Source organism: Lytechinus variegatus, chromosome 13 (genome assembly GCF_018143015.1).
Source record: "Lytechinus variegatus isolate NC3 chromosome 13, Lvar_3.0, whole genome shotgun sequence".
In the NCBI taxonomy this organism is placed as follows: Eukaryota; Metazoa; Echinodermata; class Echinoidea; order Temnopleuroida; family Toxopneustidae; genus Lytechinus; species Lytechinus variegatus.
The window spans coordinates 13,385,910-13,404,263 of NC_054752.1; the positions used below are offsets into that span (position 1 = coordinate 13,385,910).

Sequence of the window (18,354 nt, forward strand, 5' to 3'; positions counted from 1 at the left end):
ACTAGTATTTTGGCAAGTCCTCGAGCGATCTCATATCAATCCATTGTATAGCTAAGTTTATGTGAAGTGAGCATGTCTTTTAATCTTATCAATATTTGTTTGGAAATCACATCATAATCGTAGCTTGTATATCTTGTTTTGTCTACTTTATTTACCAAATTAACTATCTCTGTTTAGATAACACTGATATTAAGTCATCCCTTGCCACATTCCTTGTTGGGGAGAGGGGAGGATAAGTAGGTAGGGTTATTTTATCATCATTATTGTTATTATTTTGTCTTTTTTTGTAACCAATTTGTGTTTACGTGACTTGCAATCACTTGTAATGTAATCATTTTTAAATTTTGTAATTGACTTTAACTTGTTATGATAAAAACAGAATTATATAGAAAAAGAAATGAGCGTGCGTCAGTATTTTATTCTCTTACCATCAAATTATTTTTGCATTCACAACGCAGACGCTTTCAACAACGCACCAATCCTTTTGAAATTGCAAGACAAATCACAATGGACAGCTGAGAGGTTTTTGTCGAAAGTTGGGGGACCAGGGGTCCGTTGCAGAAAGAGTTGCGTTTAAACGCAAGTCAAAAAATCATTCGCAAGTCCCAAATGCGCGCTGTTGATTGGTTGAAAATCAAGTTACGCATGAACTTTAGAGTAGTGATTGATTGCAACTCTTTCTGCAACGGACCCCAGGAAAACAGACCGTCCGGAGATTCGGACCGGACGAAAAGTTGCGAATATGTCGTTTGTCTAGATTCCAGGACGACACGGTTGTTTCGATTCACCGATTCTCAAGAAAGACTGTTTTGTCATTGAAGGGCTTTGAACAAAAGATTTTCTGCGTAAAAGAAAGCTTCTCCGTAGAGATTGCGAAAATGCCCTATTACTCGACCGGCACGATGCGCAAAGCCGTTTCGTACTGGGCAAGGCAGCCTGTGACAGTATGTACAACAAAACTGAAAATATTGATCTTTTATTTGACTGATATTAACACATGGTCTGAAATAAAAGTTACTGGAAATGGAAAAAAAACTTTGACAAGAAGTTGAAGAATATGTAAAGATTTGAGGCAGTGATAATCATATAAAGTAATAAAAACTTCATTTACCTTATTGCAACAGAAAAGGATGGAATATTCATATCAAGTTATTCAGTATAATTACATGCATGACAGTAAGAATTTTAATAATTTACGGTGTTTTTCAATGCATTGAGGTACGTGCATGTTTTATATGACAAGGGAGCGAATTAAACAAGACGGCAGCAACATATTCAAAAGATTTTCTTTTATAATCTGCCCTTCGGCAGGGTATTTAAAGGGTACTTGTTAACATCTCACTGCATTTCATTTCGATGTGAACGTTCCCTTTTACTTCAGCTACATTATTCCAAAAGGGAATCTCTTGCATCAAGCACATATGACAGAGCCAGTTTTCAATGAGTATTCTGAATCAGAAGTCTATTTATATGAACCCATGGGAACACCCAGTATATAGAAAGCCCTTTGGTTCTTTTTTTTTTACCGACTTACTGCAAATAGAACATGGGTATTAAATCACCATTAATGTCTGTGTTAAGGCTTGCGTGGAACATTAATGTCACTCTAAGTAGGTACATGCAATAAGAAATAACTCGCAATGTGATGCAATGACATTTAACCAGTAACGTGTACGAGCTTTAATTTATGGTGTTGTATACTGCTTCCTTGTCATGATACGGTAGCATCAACAATTTTCGGCATTACTCCTATGTGTTTAAGACCGCATGCATGATTTTCATTACAGATCAAGCATGCGATCCTAAACACATAGGAGTAATCCCGAAAATTTGTTTACAAATGATAATTTCCTCCTATTAAAGCATCGTTATTTACTATCTGTTGTCCACGGCGGACTGCATTTGCATATTAATGAGTCAGAAAGAAGAGGATCGAGGGTATTAGAATTCCAGTTCATCGTGATTTAGCAGTGAACCAGAATAGCCTGGTGGTTGAGTTGCTGCCCGGAAAGCAGTAGATGGCAGGTTTGAATCACACTGGTTCCAATTTTTTTTTCTGACTTATGATTTTCATTACAGATCAAGCATGCGACCATAAACACATAGGGGTTATGCCGAAAATTTGTTTACAAATCATAATTTCCTCATATTAAAGCCTATTTATTTACTATCTATTGTCCACGGCGGACAGCTTTGCATATTAATGAGTCAGAAAGAAGAGGATCGAGGGTATTAGAATTCCAGTTCATCGTGATTTAGCCGTGAACCAGAATAGCCTGGGGGTTAATACCTTGGTCACATTTGCTCTACGGCGGCCGTACGGCGAGTCGGAAACAGTCGTTTTATTAATTTTTATTCTAAACACCTATATGTAGTTGGACAAAAAATGTTAAAACGGCTGTTTTCAACTCGCCGTACGGCCGCCGTAGAACAAATGTGACCATGGTATAAGTCAATGCCCGGAAAGCAGTAGGTGGCAGGTTCGAATCCCTCTGGTTTTAATTTTTTCTGACTTATGATTTTCATTACAGATCAAGCATGCGATCTTAAACACATATGAGTAATGCCGAAAATTTGTTTACAAATTATGACTTCTTCCTATTAAAGCCTCTGTATTTACTTGTTTGTTCAAAAGGTGAAAACTCTACAATAAAGGAATTATCATTGGAGTAGCACAGGGCAGTGTTCTTACTCCTGTTCTATTTCTGTTATTTATAAACGATATACTAAAATGTCTTCATTGTGTTTTAACTATGTTCTATGCTGATGATGTAGTTATTAATGTTACTTGTGACAATATACAGAATGTATTTTTACAAAACGGAGGAAATAAATTCCTTTAATTTCCGTGGCTTGCACGTGCAGCTCTTGTCTACAAGCTAAATATAGCTAGCTTTTTTGTGCTCAACATCTTGGTTAAATATGCATTCTAAACTCAGTAATCTGAAATATTTCCATTATTTTTTTTAATGAACTGCACTAAATTCCAAGATTCAAGATTTATTAAAACATATGATCGCAACTTGTTAAGCTGAATTGACAATTATTTTTACAAAAAACATAAAAATACACATAAAATCAGCAAAAAACAAAGTTACAAAATAATCAAGAAATTTCAAAAGCAATAACGGTATAATCATAATTATAATAAAGTTTTGGAAAGCTTTGAAAAAGTATATATGTTGGAAAATTAATTCACTCCTTGGGAGAGTTTCATCAACATTTTCATCCGACAAGTTGTCAGATCTGACAACTTTACTTGATTCTGATTGACTTAAAATCACTGTTACTATGGTAACTGTCACATAAAACACGACTTGTCGGATCAAGTCCTTTCATGAAACGCTCCCTAGAATATAAAATTGTGATGTAATATGGGTTTAGAGAAGAATTAAAAGGAAATCTATTGTAAGGGCATTAAGTAAATTCAGTACTGACAATCGCAAATGAGAAAAGAGCAACAAAATTACTTTCTAATGTTAGAGTAACATGGGGACATTAGGGGAAATAAATCGGGAGAAAATCACATTTTTTTTCGTTCATTCTTTCCAGGCGCAGATCAAAAAGAAAAGTCAGCCAAGGGGGGGGGGGCGGCACAAGGGGAACTTGCCCCCCCTTTGACGGACTTTTTTTTGGCTATCGTAGGCGGATACACATTTTTCTTTTTAAATCTTAGGGCGGAACCTTTTTTTTGTTTGGTCATCGTTAGTACTCCAATAGGGAATTCTCATTCATATCAAAGATGGCGTTTACCTAGTTAAGAATAATGGAACTGATACCGCCATCTTAGACATGGACCTCATTTCAGGTGCATTTAATGTTAACGTATGTATGGGTGTATGTATGTATGTAGGGCACCATATACAGGGGGGGGGGGGTGGTTAATGCGCGACCGGATCAAATATTTTTTGGGGCCCCTCTTATTGGCGGAAGCTGGATCCGCCCCTGGTTCTTTCCGTAAAAATATGGAATTATAATAAGACAATACACAGAAGAAGTCTTTCTCTGTAATGAAACTGCTATAACAGAGGTGTGTTTTTTAAACCTACCAGCTAGAAAAAAAACTTTAGCATTTAAAATACTGATAAAAATGGTTAAGCCCCCCCCCCGTTTTTACAGCCTGGATTCAAACAGCATTCCGCAAACTCCGCACGCTCAAATGGAAGTATAGGTGTTCTCTGTTAGGAATAAAAGAAATCTACTACCAATGAAAAAGTTGTGACATTTTCTACTGTAAACAATATTTCGGTAAAGCATCTTCTGCTCAAGTAATTTTCCAATTAGGAAATTTCGGAGGTATTGTACTTTATTTTTGAAGTTTTTCTCAATAACCGATGATGTGAATGAAATGAACGGCAAGTATCTAATTCATTACTGCCACTCATCATGCTTATGGCACTTAGGATCGTTCAAAATTGAATAGTTAGTGGCTTTTACGTGACGTGTGCTAATGGCAACCAGTCAGCCGCGCTCAACCACATTGCAATGGCAATCGATGACACTGCTATGGAGAAGGGGATATGAAGAGGGATAGAGAGAATTAAAAAGAGTAGGAAGGAGAGAGAGGGAGAGAGAAAAGGGAAGAAAAGGACAGGGGAGGGGGAGGAGGCGGGGAGATACATAGGGAGAGGGGGCAGATAGGATGAGAAATAGAGGGAGGTGGGTGATACAAAAGGTGAGGGGGCTAAATCGAGTGATATAGGAAGAGGTGACGACAAGGAGGTAGGTGGAATAATAATAATACATTTTTTATAGCGCCTTTTCTAATACAAGGTACAAAGCGCATTATTATAATAAGTGACACACGTGTTGCATCCTGGATAAGAGTAGTAATTCATCACTTTATTAACATTCAAATCGTTAAAAAAAACCCGAATAAAATATATACAAACAGAAGAAAGGACCGCCCAGGACATATCTGAGTAACAGAACAAGCATGGCATACATAAATAACAGATTATATAAACATATTAGCATATACAATACATCACTATCATTACCCCGAATCAAAATATTAAAACACGCATGAAATTATCATAAAGAAGTACAGTACGTAGAAGAAAAATGAGAACTTAAAGCAGTTGAGAAAAGAGAGGTGGATATAAAAGAAGGGAGAGATAGTACGTACACGGGTGAAATAAAAAAAATAGAAGTGAGAGAAGGAATGAGAAGTGGGGGAGGGGTAAAAGAGAGAGAAAGAAAGAAAGAGGTGGAGGGGATGTGTGTGAGAGAGAGAGAGAGAAAAAAAAAGAACATGTGACTTCCAGGGCATTACATAAATTCAAATGATTGTACATATACCCGGACACAAGCAAATGGCCAGATTACAACGTTTCTTCCTTCATCGGATACATATAAATGTGTATTTTTTCCCCTTCCACACACCATACACTCCTAGACCAAAAAAAATTATATTATTCGGCTATCAGACAATAAATAGGTATAGATTTGGTGCTGCTCAAACTCGTTGAAGGTACTGGTACATATTAGTTTTGAAAGGACTTATCCTCGCGCACAACATAATTGATAGCCTTCCCGGACGCATTATTTTTCCCCCCTTCCAATTCGCGATATGTTCTCACTGAAAAAAATATGGAAAACATTTTAAAAGAACATTTTGAAATTAAGAATCCATATGAAAAATGATAGTACTAGTACTATTTTCATGTACCCCGTACCGTATGGCGGCTGAATATTATTGATCACCGTTGAATCAAGAAATAAAAAATAATCTAGTCGGGTTTCTACAAAAAAAAATGAAAGCCACTTAAGTGAAGATTACTTCATGTTTTTCATCTGAGACGCATTTCGGATTTTGGTTGATTGCTGGAATTTGGAGAGCTTATTACTTGGGTTTGGAGAGCTAAGGTGCAGGTAAGAATCACTACTTTAATGAATAATTCATCATTTATTATATTTATTAGAAACAATGATGGTATATAGGTTAATGGGACTTTCACGTGTTTGCACTAAGATCAACCCAATTGTTGGTTAGGAATTTGCAAGTTTGTTGAGGAAAATTTCTCAGAATACTGTAGTAGTAGTAGTAGCAGCAGCAGCAGTAGTATTCAAATTGTATAGATATATTGATTTGAAATAACACATGGCTGGGGGAAAGGCTGAATTACATGAAGTTTGATTATTGAAAATAATTCAAATTTGATTACGCATTTACACTTTAAAGAGGATTGGTCAAATGATCCTTCTCTTGGTTAATATGACTGAGTCCGACTGATAGATCTGGTCAAAATCAATCCAATTCCTGGTAGATTTTGACCAATGATTTGACTGATTTTGACATTTTGTCTCGGTCGGACACATGTCAACCAAAAGAAATGTCAATTTGAACAATTCCTTTTTAGAGTGTGCATTTGGAGAGTCGAACAATAGTTTACGAGACTTATGGTTTGAATTTCCCCCGTAAAATATCCTTGTACTGAATACTTTTTTAAGAGTGCCGTAGTATGATAATTGTATTTTTTGAGCAGTTGAAATACAAGAGTTGTGATCATTTCCTTCCCCTATCATTTAACCTGGACAGTACCAAATCAATGGACGAACGTACGGCGGCATTGTTCTTCCTGTTTGCAATGGTGTTCTCCACCATGTCGGCTCCCATCTTTGAAGAAGCTGACAGTGATAGTAAGGAAACTGATTGAAATGGATTCCAACCCAAATAGAAAGGCGTGATTAATAATTTGAAGATTAATGTATAGGGGGATGTTTGAACAATATTGGACAAACATTAACAAAGTAAAGATTTTTTTAAAAAAAGTTGTACAATAGTTGGTTATCAGTACACCCATTGGAGACTACAAATTGATGATGTCATATAGTGTGCATGGCAAGGGCTATACTATTCCTTGTGCTCCAATAGACCCTTATGGCTAAAAACCTTTTTTATCTTCAAAAGTTCAGTTCAAATTATATCTTTTTTCATAATAACATATAACAATTGGTTTAATATATATGTGGCGGATATTAGTTGGATAGAAAGTGAAATGTCACACGTGGAGGGGGAGGAATGTTTGTGACGGAGAATGATCAAAACATGCAAAATGAAGAAGAAGAGGAAGAAGATAATGCGGATAACATATCGCCGTAATCTAAAAACAGGAACAGTTAGTGTGGCACGCTTTTCAAGGTTTCCTTGCTCTTGAAGGTAGTATATATTAAAATACCGATGTAGAGACAATAACAACAACAACAAACAAAAAAAATCTTATTTCAATTTTCCCTACATTGAGTTTTTGTCAATTCTGTAACGGGAATCTGATTAAAGAAATCATTGTCATCATGTTCAGTGAATGGCATGAGAACTTGGTTAGTTATCCCAGTCACTGATTCAACATGATAGGGAAGATTATATTGGATCATGGAATAAAACATGTTTAATTTGATATTTTTGACCTGCCACCCCCAAAACAAAAGAAGGTACCAAAAGTTAATTTTCAAATATTTTAGTGAGCTTGAAGAAGCACTTCCTAAGCCTGAAAATCATATATAACTCGTCAAAACCGATCAACAATAAATTGAACGCAGAATAAATTCACTGAGAGCGTTGAGCTTAAGATGAGTACAATGTGCATTATAGAAGCAGTGCACAAAAATGGTGTCAATTTTCTTTTTAGTCCTGTCCATAGCCCTACGCACCAGGATGGGGGGGGGGTGGGCAGTTTCCCCCTGAAATCTAGAAAACTTACGTTGCTTTACTGAAAACTTTCAGAAAAGTCACTAAAAGTGTGCATACAAATTTTCAGGTTCACTGTGCAAAAGCGCCCTATTCATTTATCAATTCAATTTATCCATTTCACATCTTTACACAGGTTAATCAATTAAGCTGTACATGATAAAAAAAAACATTAGCAAAGATGAAAAGCTGGTTACATTTGGGCCCCGTTAATTAAAATACATACAAATTATAATCGTAAAATATATACATGCATGACAAAAATAGACAAGAAATAAGGTTAAATAAATCCCAACCCTCTCTTCCCTCATCACATTCATTAGAAACACACATACACACGGAATCACCCAACCCACACACCCACTCATTCCCTCTCATACGAAGACACATACACAGTCTACTTACTTGTGACATATAACAAGTCACTGTAACATTATAGGATCACACACTGGCATAAGCGAAAACTATGAATACCATGACAAGCTCGGTCTCTCGCTTTTGAATTTCTTTGATTTTTTAAAACGCGTCCAAACACCCCCACATTCCCTCTCATATTAAGACACATACTCAGTCTCCTTACTTGTAACATATAACAAGTTATTTTAACATTAGGATTACATATTCACATGAGCGAAAACTACCTATAAATACAATGACAAGCGCGGTCTCTTCGCTCCCTCGCGTTTAAATTTCTTTGATTTTTGTAACGCGTCTTGCCACATAGGAAAAAGAGTCTGCGTACGAACATGATCTTGACTTTTATTCAGCTGTACAGCCTAAAATTCTAACAAGATGAAGGATAAGAGTTAGTCTTTCAAATAAATTTATTTTCGTTTCCTCTCCTCTGCTTCTTGAAGACCAAATTGCTATTTTGGCTATTTTCAGAAAAACTTCTATGGTGACTTAGTGTTTGTTTTTGGGATGGCAGGTCAGTGGTCACATTTGATTTAGAGTCTGGGACAAAATAGGTGAATTACTGAAATGATATTTTTGTAATCACAAGGGTGGCTTGTTCCGTGGCGACCATTGGCGTTTACTGAACCCAAATGCTTCTACAAAGATGAGTGCCTCAACATCGACGGTAAGTGTTCTAAAGTCATAAAAAGCAGCCAATATATAAAAAAATTCTAGAGTTGAGTGTTATACATCTGATAGCGATACATAAGAAAAAAAATAGCAACAACATTTTAATAACAGCTATAACATAACAACGTGGACTCACGAGTCTAATATTACTAGATTACCATCTCGACTTCTTTTCACGAATTTTACTCAAATAAAACATATTTATCGCTTTATTTCATTGAAAATGTTCTTCAAATGAGATTTTGATATTTTTGTTCATGAAATATAAACAATGAGATATTAACATACTCATTGGATAGTTCATAATATCATATCTTTTCATTTCTAAAGGTAATGAGAAATGCAAAAAGATATATTGCTGCCGCTTCCTAAGGGACACTGAGAAACCAACTTGTAAGAGTAAGTATCTTCTATCTGAACACGATAGAGTGTATTTGCATTGCATGAAATGTAGTCAGGATGAAAATATTATCTTTTTTATTGATCAAGATCAAATATTTGCTGATTTGGTGAAACAGTTTTGCAAATGCGCCTCTGTCCCTGCAGGCTGTACTTCATTCACTAGTTGACATTTAAAAATAAAATGAAATTTGCCTAATGCACAGCAGTCATGATTCTTTTTTTATAATCCAAATAACGATTCAGAACAGGGCATTCAATGAGCCTAAAAGACCACGAATCTGTATTATCTCCACTTTATGATGTGGTTTGCTTGCTCTGTGGCAATATTTAACTTAAGAAATTGGACTGGTTTAGTCATTTGATGCCTCGTAGAATATTACAATTTCTTTGACATTTATCAAAGTTCACAAAAATGGTACTAAAATGCAAAAAAGGAGGTCCACCATTGTTTCCTACTTAAGCAAAGAAAATGTGCATTCATTTAATTTACCAATCCATTGCGTGTGATCATATTCGCATTTTTAAATGTCACACATGCATACACCACGCACGCTTGCCCTAAACCGAACTCTTTTTCACGAAACGATATTAAAGTCATCAAGGTTTTTTTTCCAAAAATGATTTCAATCATATCATTTTCTTCCCCAAAATGATATTTAGAATTTATAAGGGGCTGTAATCTACCAGCTCGGTTTCCCCTGCTGTTTCATTAAAAATATTTTTGGAGCCCCCTCTGGATCGATTATTTCACATTTAGTTTGTACGACTATAATTACATTGTTCTATTGTAACGACGTTTCCTTTACATATGAAAATGGAAATACTTGTAAAGGAAATGCTATGACAAGAAATTTTTTCTAGAGGATATATACAGATTTTTAAGAAAAAAAATCACCTATTAGCCAATTACATTTTAGTACAACTATGTCATTTGAAAACAGTAAACCCTTCGAAGAGTTCACTTGCAAAAGGGGTTAGGTCCATTTTTCATAAATTTTTTTTGGGGGGTCTCAATGAATAGATTTTTAGTAGCTCTATAAGATAATACCAAAGTTTAAATTCCCATTAAAAAAACATGAAAAAGTTAATGAAAGTGGCAAAGAAAAATCACCTTTTTAATCAAAATAGATTGGATTCCTTTCAGTTTTCTTGCAAAAGGGGTAGGTCCACAATGCTGAATTTTGAAAGAATATATAGAGAAAAGGTGAAGACGGGTAGATTTCTTTTATACCCAATTTTATGTTCACATGATGGGGTAGTACATCATGAAAATTTAGTTTCTCATAAGAATATTGCAGTAAGTGGGAATAAAAAACATGGTTTTTATCGGAACGGTCCAAAGTGGACCTAACACCTTTTGCAACTAAACCCTTCTAGAAACTCTTATCTGTTCCTAAAAAGACCCCCTGCCCGAATTGCAATAAAAAATAGGGTTTTGGAAAATAAAATGAATATACTTGTTACATTGCACATTTTATTCATAGTTTGTATCCATTATTCTCCCTTGCAGCTTCCGAAAATGAGACTTAATCAGGTTCTCTCTGAGGGTTTATTGATGTACTAGCACCAAACATGCACAGTAACGGAGCGGTCTTCTGAAATATTTTTAACGCTACGATGGATTTCTTTAGAATTTCAATTTTTTCTTCTTCTTACTCATAACATGTCATATCACGTTTTCATCTGCTTCTGATGCTTAAACCAGACTTAATAAGAAACAGTTTCATTAAATATTAATAATGACTAGCTTCATTCCTCACAGAGAACGGAATCTTATGAGATTAGATAAGTATCAGAAGATGTCTACTTTCGTGCATTTTAAATAAAAGTTTGGCTCCATATGATTTCTTATTCCCTTGGTGTACAGTTGTCAAGGGCAGGGAGTAGGAGGGCATTAGGAGATAATCATAAATAGTTGTACTGGAGGTTGAAAGTACTGGAAGATGGTAAATCAATAGTAATTGGCATACACGTTACAATCATTCTGTTTTATTTTTTCGTCAAAAATGATATATGATACATTATGCTCTTGAATCAGTTATTTGATATTTTTTAGATTTTTTTAGGAGTTGCAGACGTGCATCAAACCAATATACACATGTCAAAAATGAAATACTTGATATTTTTTTTTATAAACAACGTGAAAACCACAGTATCATAATTACTGTACGTATATATATGAATGATAAAGAGCAAGCTATTGCATGAATAAAAAAAATCGGAAAATTTTAATCCATCACTTGTTATTTAAATGCCTTGATTATTTGAAGGAGTGATGGCTTAGCCATGCTGGTTGCAGAAATACAGGCGTAGCCAGCCATCTTGCTGAAAGAACGTGTAATTCATTGGCGCGCCGCCGCGCCGCTCTGGATACGTTCTGTATGCCCCCTACGGGAAAAAATGTAGAAGGGCGAGTTAATTTTTAGTTAACAGTGGTTCACCATTCAAACGTATTTCGGATCTAAATGGTCAGGCGCCTCTGACATGATTGAATAGTAAACCTTCAATGTTTTAAACAATTGCTTGCAGATTATTTCATGCAAGTATACAATTTGTAGAGTTGTACAGTGCGTATCAAAAAAAGTTTACACTTAGAAAAACTCCTGTAAAATTATACATTTTTAATATCCTGAAGATGTTTCCACATTTTAACATTGGTACAGGTCCATTTAAGCAAATGGCGATATAACTGTCGAAAAATATTTCCGCTTGAGTGAGCACCACTTACTTTTGTAAAGTTAGTGAAAAATGATTTGCGCAGAACTTTGAAATAGTTATGCGAATAAAAGTAAGCCTTGATCATGAAGAACACGTGGAATTTAGCTATTAAAATTGATTTGAAGATATATTTTACCTTTTTTAACTTGTTTCCTTGCCCAAAACACTTCGAAGAGTGCATTGCGCGCCACCCCACTCCCCCACACACCGAGGCCATCATCGTCACGATATTTGCTTTACACTGAGCTGTAATTTACATGATATGGCTAGGGCTTGATTTTAATTTTGTTAATCATTGTCAAGCCTGGGAAAAGTGTGGAGAAACAAGTATTAAATGAAAAATGAAACGTAAACCCACTTTAAATGATAAAAACTTCGTGATAAATGCTGGAGATGTCTGATATAAACTTTTGTTCAGATTCAGTTATGTCTTCAGATCCAGCTGGCACAAAAAGGGTAAAGGTTGTGCTTACTAAGTGTTTAAATTTCAATTTGGGTGGCAAAATTGTTACATAATGCTTGAATGTATCCGTTTTATTTCAATTGACTAAAAGTGCAAGGGAAATGTATGAGAAATGTTTCACAGGGTAAGTTTGATTTCGCCCTTTCCCCTTGACACAGCGTGAAAACGAGCATTTCTGCGCAAACAGATTTCTGCGAGCTTCACAAAAATGGACAGTGCTCACTCAAGTGTAATATTCTGTCAAAACTTTTACTTTCATTGGATAGATGAGACCCAAACCCAAGATTATATGTGAAAAAATTACTCACATGTTGTATATTTTTTAATTCCCAGGACTTTTTCAAAGTGTAAACTTTTTTTTGATACGCACTGTATAGTAATTCATATGAAAACCCTGAATGTTAACATTACACATTTGATGAAAGATCAATATTCCATTTTTTTTCGCAAAATAGGTGAAATATGTTATTCTTGAGAGAATATGTACATGCCTCTCGAGTTAATTAATTTTTCGGTGATAGAATGTCATTCTATTTTTCAGTGTTCCAATAGTTGTTGATTGTTTTAGATTTATGCAAAATTAAATTTTCGAAAAATAAAATAATCATGTTCAGTTCAGTCTTTAGATCGTTTGACACCCTGCTGAATAATAACTTTCGTAATTCAAAATTAAATTATACAAAGAACAACAAACAACATTCTTCAGCAAGTTCATAATCTGTAAAGTCCCCCAAACCAGTGTTCTTTTTATCAAAATCTCCATCAGGTTCACTGTCAGACATCTAGACGCCACCAGAAATAACAGTTGCCGTGTTTGTGTCATCCACACTCCCGTCACGTTTGATCCGAAACAATTTCCTTAAACCCTTCTGAAACCTGTGGTACTTGAAAGTGTATATGAATGGATTTACACACATGTTCAAGAAAGCCAGGTAAACAGTGAAGTAAAACAACTGTCCGTCGAAATCAAGTTCCCCTCCTAGATTGAAATAGAGGTAGGTGAGGGTATTAGGCGTCAGACATATGGCGTAGGTGATACTGACAACCAGGAGAGTCTTGATGACATTCTTTCGAGCCTTGAGGCGGTAGTTTGGCTGCTGCGTTGGTTGCTGATGGTTGTTGGGTCTGCTTGTGGCAGGTGGACAAGGAGCGATATCTTCCACCCTCTGCCGGAGTACCTTTGCAATGTTGATATAAACAAAAGCCATGATGACGAGAGGGATGATGAACTGGATTGTGCAAGAGAAGACACCTAAGAATGCTTGCACGAAAAAGCTGTCATAGTGAATTATGCATTGTCCATCGGAGTACCTATTGACCGCAGCCCAGTAGGTCTCGTATCCGAACCCCAACAGCCAGGGAATGGAGACCATAGCTGCAGCACGGCGGTAGCTGAACACACTGCGGTACCTGATTGGATGCACGACCGCAAAGTACCTCTCTATCGTCACCATGACAAGGTTAAATGTGGAGCTGATCAGGGTTCCCCAGAAGACATAGCCGGAGTTCCATACAGAACAGACAAAGATTGCGGCCCATTCCGGTGAAGGGAGGGGTGGACGTGGGGCCAAGTAAGATGCTAGAAGGAGAATCGAAGTCGTCATGTCAATCACAGATTGGTTGACGATGAATAGGTTGGTGATAGTACGAAGTTCCCGAACTCCTATCATTACGACGAGTACAAGACCATTCCCAATTATTCCCATCGTTCCCAATATACCGTAGATTGTTTTGGAAACGACGTCTGACACCCCTTCATCAGATCCTTCCGGTGAGTCTGTCGACGAGTTACGCATTTTGCTCAGCGAAATTGCAACAGGTTGAAAACAAAAATCCTCGTAACTGATAAAAAGTGCACTTCAAGCGAAGGTCTGATATCAGATACGAATGTACACAACCTATAATTCTAATTTGAACGCGTAATCAAGATCAGCAAAATATATCAGTATGCAAAATATGTTAGGTGTACTCCCAGGCTGTCAGATGGATAAATCTCTTTCCCCATTTCCATTTCTGATGTCCATTAGTTCACAATGTGGATCTTCTGTCAACAATCAGCGAGACACTAATAGCGGAAGAGTCTTCGCAAAGGGAGACAGAGGGATATTATCATCTTAATGTCACTCTACCATTAAACGTCCTTCCCACGATTTCACGGTGAAAGGTGCAATTATTCACAATCTAATACTCAAGTCATCTTTGATTCCTGGTTCTTTGATCGATGAATTGGATTTTAAAGGCAGTTGATAGCATGCGCTCTAATGTCCGCTCTCGATTTAACCAGTCGAGTATTACAGCATCATGAATTCAAGGGGAATTAGAAAAGAGATGATTTGACACGTTACAGGATATGATGAATATATATCGCTGTACTTTCTTTTTGAATCCCACATTCATGAATTCGCCCTCAAGGCCACAATCTCCATGGTTCAAACTTGCTTTTAGGCGCAAAACCCCAGATACCTATGTTACCACTTTGGCTTAACTGCGGAGTTTAAACGATAATATTGTAAGAAAACCAAAAACCCAGATCCCCTTGTCACCCCTTTGGCTTAATTGCGGAATTTCAAAGCTAATATTCCATATATTCATGAAAACACGTTCTTTCAAGACAGATTTGTTTTAAAGTTTTCTTGTAGAATTATGAAATCTCTTTCAGCAAATAAGACAATTGACGAAGAAGGCTTGCTTTGATTCAACTTAATAAGTGATAAGAATAATATGGTTCTTGTGCGCGCGCGCACACTCACACACAAAAGAAAAACGTTATCAAATTATCCATTCCTTTTTTTTCTTTACGTCCACCCGATACAGAATAATACAACTCTCCATAATGAAAGAAAAAAAATAAAGCCATTAAGTAAGAAACGCAAGCCGACCAAATACAAGATATCGCCTTGAATCGTTTTTATCATTCTGAATAGACGCTATAGTCTTTATGAAGAAAATAGAGAGAAAAAAGATGCAAATTCTAAGTTGAATAGCCAGGGAAAAATAGAGGATGATACCAACAGATTCCATTAGTGAAGGGAAGGTTTTCTAAATCATTCAAGCTATCATCGGTCATGCCCATCTAAAGGAATATTCAGCGCATTAGAATTTAGTAGATTACGTAGTCATTCACCTTGATGCAGCGCAATAAACGATCCTGGTGATACGAAACATGCGAAAACAAAGACAAATTTGATACAATATTTTTACGTCCATCCAAAGCAAGTATACTCTTGATGCTTTGATATCGTGTTTTCATGGGTCTTGATATGTGATTCTCCTTTCTTTCTTGCTATCTCTTCATCCGTCTCGCAGTTCCAAACACGTTTTAATTGATGCATCATTTAAAATTAGTTTTAGATTTGGATTTCACAGTTAATTGTCCTAAAGATATTGCTTCCAGATTCCCCCCAAACCCTGTCGCATGAAATGTAACAATGAATTAAGTTGTGAGATGCACTGTGACACAACTGTTGTGACTAAGAATATTCGTATATTTGCTGATAGATGGGGTACGTGTGTGTGAGGGTGTTTGGGTATGGGGATGTGTGTGGGAGAGAGAGAGAGGATGTCCTTACAGCTCACATGGGCAGCCGAGTACTTACACTCTGAACTTAATATTCAAACGAGCACACTAAGCGAACCGAGGACGTCCTCAGTTCGCGGATCGTTGAAAATGGTACGCATAGAGGGTGTATGTGCTTGTCTACCTTTATGATGTGTGTGTGTGTGCCGTGTGGACGTGTGCACGCGGATGAGGGAGATAATCATTTCGATCATAGTTCCATGCACTCAGTTTTGTGTACCCAGTAAAACAATGGTGCATCGCTTTAAAGCCCCCTCACACCTAACCGAATGTAGGCGGACGCAAGGTGACGAACGGGAAAAATGCACGAAATGCACGCGAATTCAACGAATTCAAATAAAATTTTTGTCAAATCATGCGATCAGTATAACTATTGTCAAATTTTATCGAAGAACGGTAAGCAAAGGATATCGATTTTTCGGTTCATCTCTTTGAGTAAATTGCAGCCGAAGGCGAGCGAAGGGTTGATATAACAAAAATGGTTTGATGTGGCGTGCGATTAGAAACGAAGACGAGGGACTCGATCGGCCGTTCTTGTACTTTGTCGTCACAGTCGTGTTGCTTCGTTAAGGGTTCTTTCGAGATCGGTCCACTTTGGCAAAAGCGTAACGAGGGACTATGCGCAACAATTACACACGAACGATTACCGCAGACTAAATAAGAGACTAAATGTGAATTCAAACAGATGAACTACGATTTTTCAATTCGTCGGGAAATTTTAAACATGTTTAAAATTTCCACGCGAATTTGAATAATCGCAACTTCAGGAGGTGTACGAACCCAAACACGAAGGGTAAATATGATTTACTATCAGTTACCATTGAAAACGATTTCCAAAAAAATGCCTTTCGCCAGCCATCGCAAGGCATATTTCAGGCAATTCGGTTAGGTGTGAGGGGGCTTGAAGGCGTATAACGATGGTTTTTGGGGATATTATCCGTAGTTTTATACGCTATTTAGTTTGTGTAAGACTACTAAAACTTGTGTGAAAATTAAGAGAAAGAAAGGGTGCAATGCAAATGTTTGTCAATCCATAAAGACCTTATTTGGGGTTCCATTTTATTCATTTGTATATTCGTTGGTTTTCAAAAGGCTGTGAATCAATCTACAAACTGTGTGTTCAGGGGAAACATTTACACGCAAGGCCACCATTTACTGACATTTTAATTGAATAATAGATTCACATCCATGACACAATTATTTTCGAACTGCTTTAAAACGGGGGGGGGGGGGGGGGGGGGTGTTCGCAAACGTTTGACGCACAGTTTTCATCAGGGGGGGGGGGTCTATTCTATACAGGAACCATGACTTGTGATCTCTTGGTCACTATCATTGGCGACTAAAAAGAGCTCCAGTGATAGATCTACCGTTTGCAAATGTTTAAGACTGTTTTGCGAACCGTAGCAACTGTTTGCGGAAATATAGATTCGCAATAGATTATAAACATGTTAAAAATTTATTTGCGACAAGAAAAACTGTTTGCAACCATGAAACCTGCTTGCAAACTTTCTGGCAACCCTTTTTCGAATTCGCTATATGTTCGCAAAATTCACCCCATATTGAGATAATCAGTTACAACTTTATAACCAAAGAACTACTCCCTGTCAGAGCGGTAATTGTTTATACTTTCCCCTCTAATGTACAGAAAATCGAGAGAGAAAAGCACATTATTATGTTAACAGACTTGATAACCAGGGAGGGGGGGGGGGGGGAGTGCCTGAGAGTCGCTCTCCCGTTGGCCTGCTACTCGTCCACCCGTGTTTAAACAACCTGAATAATCTTAAATTTTATACAGTAAGTAGGGTAAAATCATTTATTTAGATAGAGTGTCCTTCTGGTCTAAAACATGTAATATAATAATTATAATACACCCGTTAATTTGTACAATTCACAGCAACAATGACGCTCTCACTATTTGATTCAAGAATCATTTCCTAGCAAAGAAAAAACGTTGAAAAGACTACTTTATGTGCCGATTGCCAGCGGAATCTGTCTGAGATATCCCTGTTACCAGTTTCAAAACCGTATACCTACTTGATATTTATTTATCCGTTTTTTTATATTCACCAAACCCCGAAATAAGCTTTAATATACTCAACACAATAATGTTCCAGCGAAAGGGTAATTTTGTGATAGTGTAGCGGCCGAGCAAGGATATTGGCTATTTTCCCAATACAAAGTGAACATTTTGAACTCGCAAGAGGAAATGAGAAAAATAATAACTTGTACAGACGTGCATTTTCAAGCTAAAATACAGTTTCCAAGACAACGCCGTATTGATGTTTTTGTAAGCAAAAAAGAACTTAAGAAAGAAAATTTTCTCTCTCGGCAGAAAACACAATTGGGCTTTTATCGTGAAGCGAGAAATTCGCAAAATTTAAAGAGCTTACATTTCCTATACTTAATCAGTATTTAAGA

The 18,354-nt window shown here is 36.7% G+C and overlaps 2 protein-coding genes across 2 annotated transcripts; one reads left to right on the top strand and one right to left on the bottom strand.

Annotated features, from left to right (window-relative positions):
• Positions 1 to 5,483: 5,483 nt before the first annotated feature.
• LOC121426872 lies at positions 5,484 to 11,565 on the top strand. The gene is made up of 5 exons (XM_041623275.1): positions 5,484 to 5,874; positions 6,542 to 6,642; positions 8,694 to 8,771; positions 9,107 to 9,175; positions 10,689 to 11,565. The coding sequence occupies exons 2-5, from the start codon at positions 6,552 to 6,554 to the stop codon at positions 10,706 to 10,708; spliced, it is 258 nt and encodes an 85-aa protein (XP_041479209.1). The 5' UTR covers positions 5,484 to 5,874; positions 6,542 to 6,551; the 3' UTR covers positions 10,709 to 11,565.
• Positions 11,566 to 13,141: 1,576 nt separating this feature from the next.
• On the bottom strand, positions 13,142 to 14,155 carry LOC121426654 (cholecystokinin receptor type A-like). The gene has a single exon (XM_041623024.1). It carries the CDS (start codon positions 14,153 to 14,155, stop codon positions 13,142 to 13,144), a length of 1,014 nt encoding a protein of 337 aa, XP_041478958.1.
• Between the last annotated feature and the right edge of the window lie 4,199 nt (positions 14,156 to 18,354).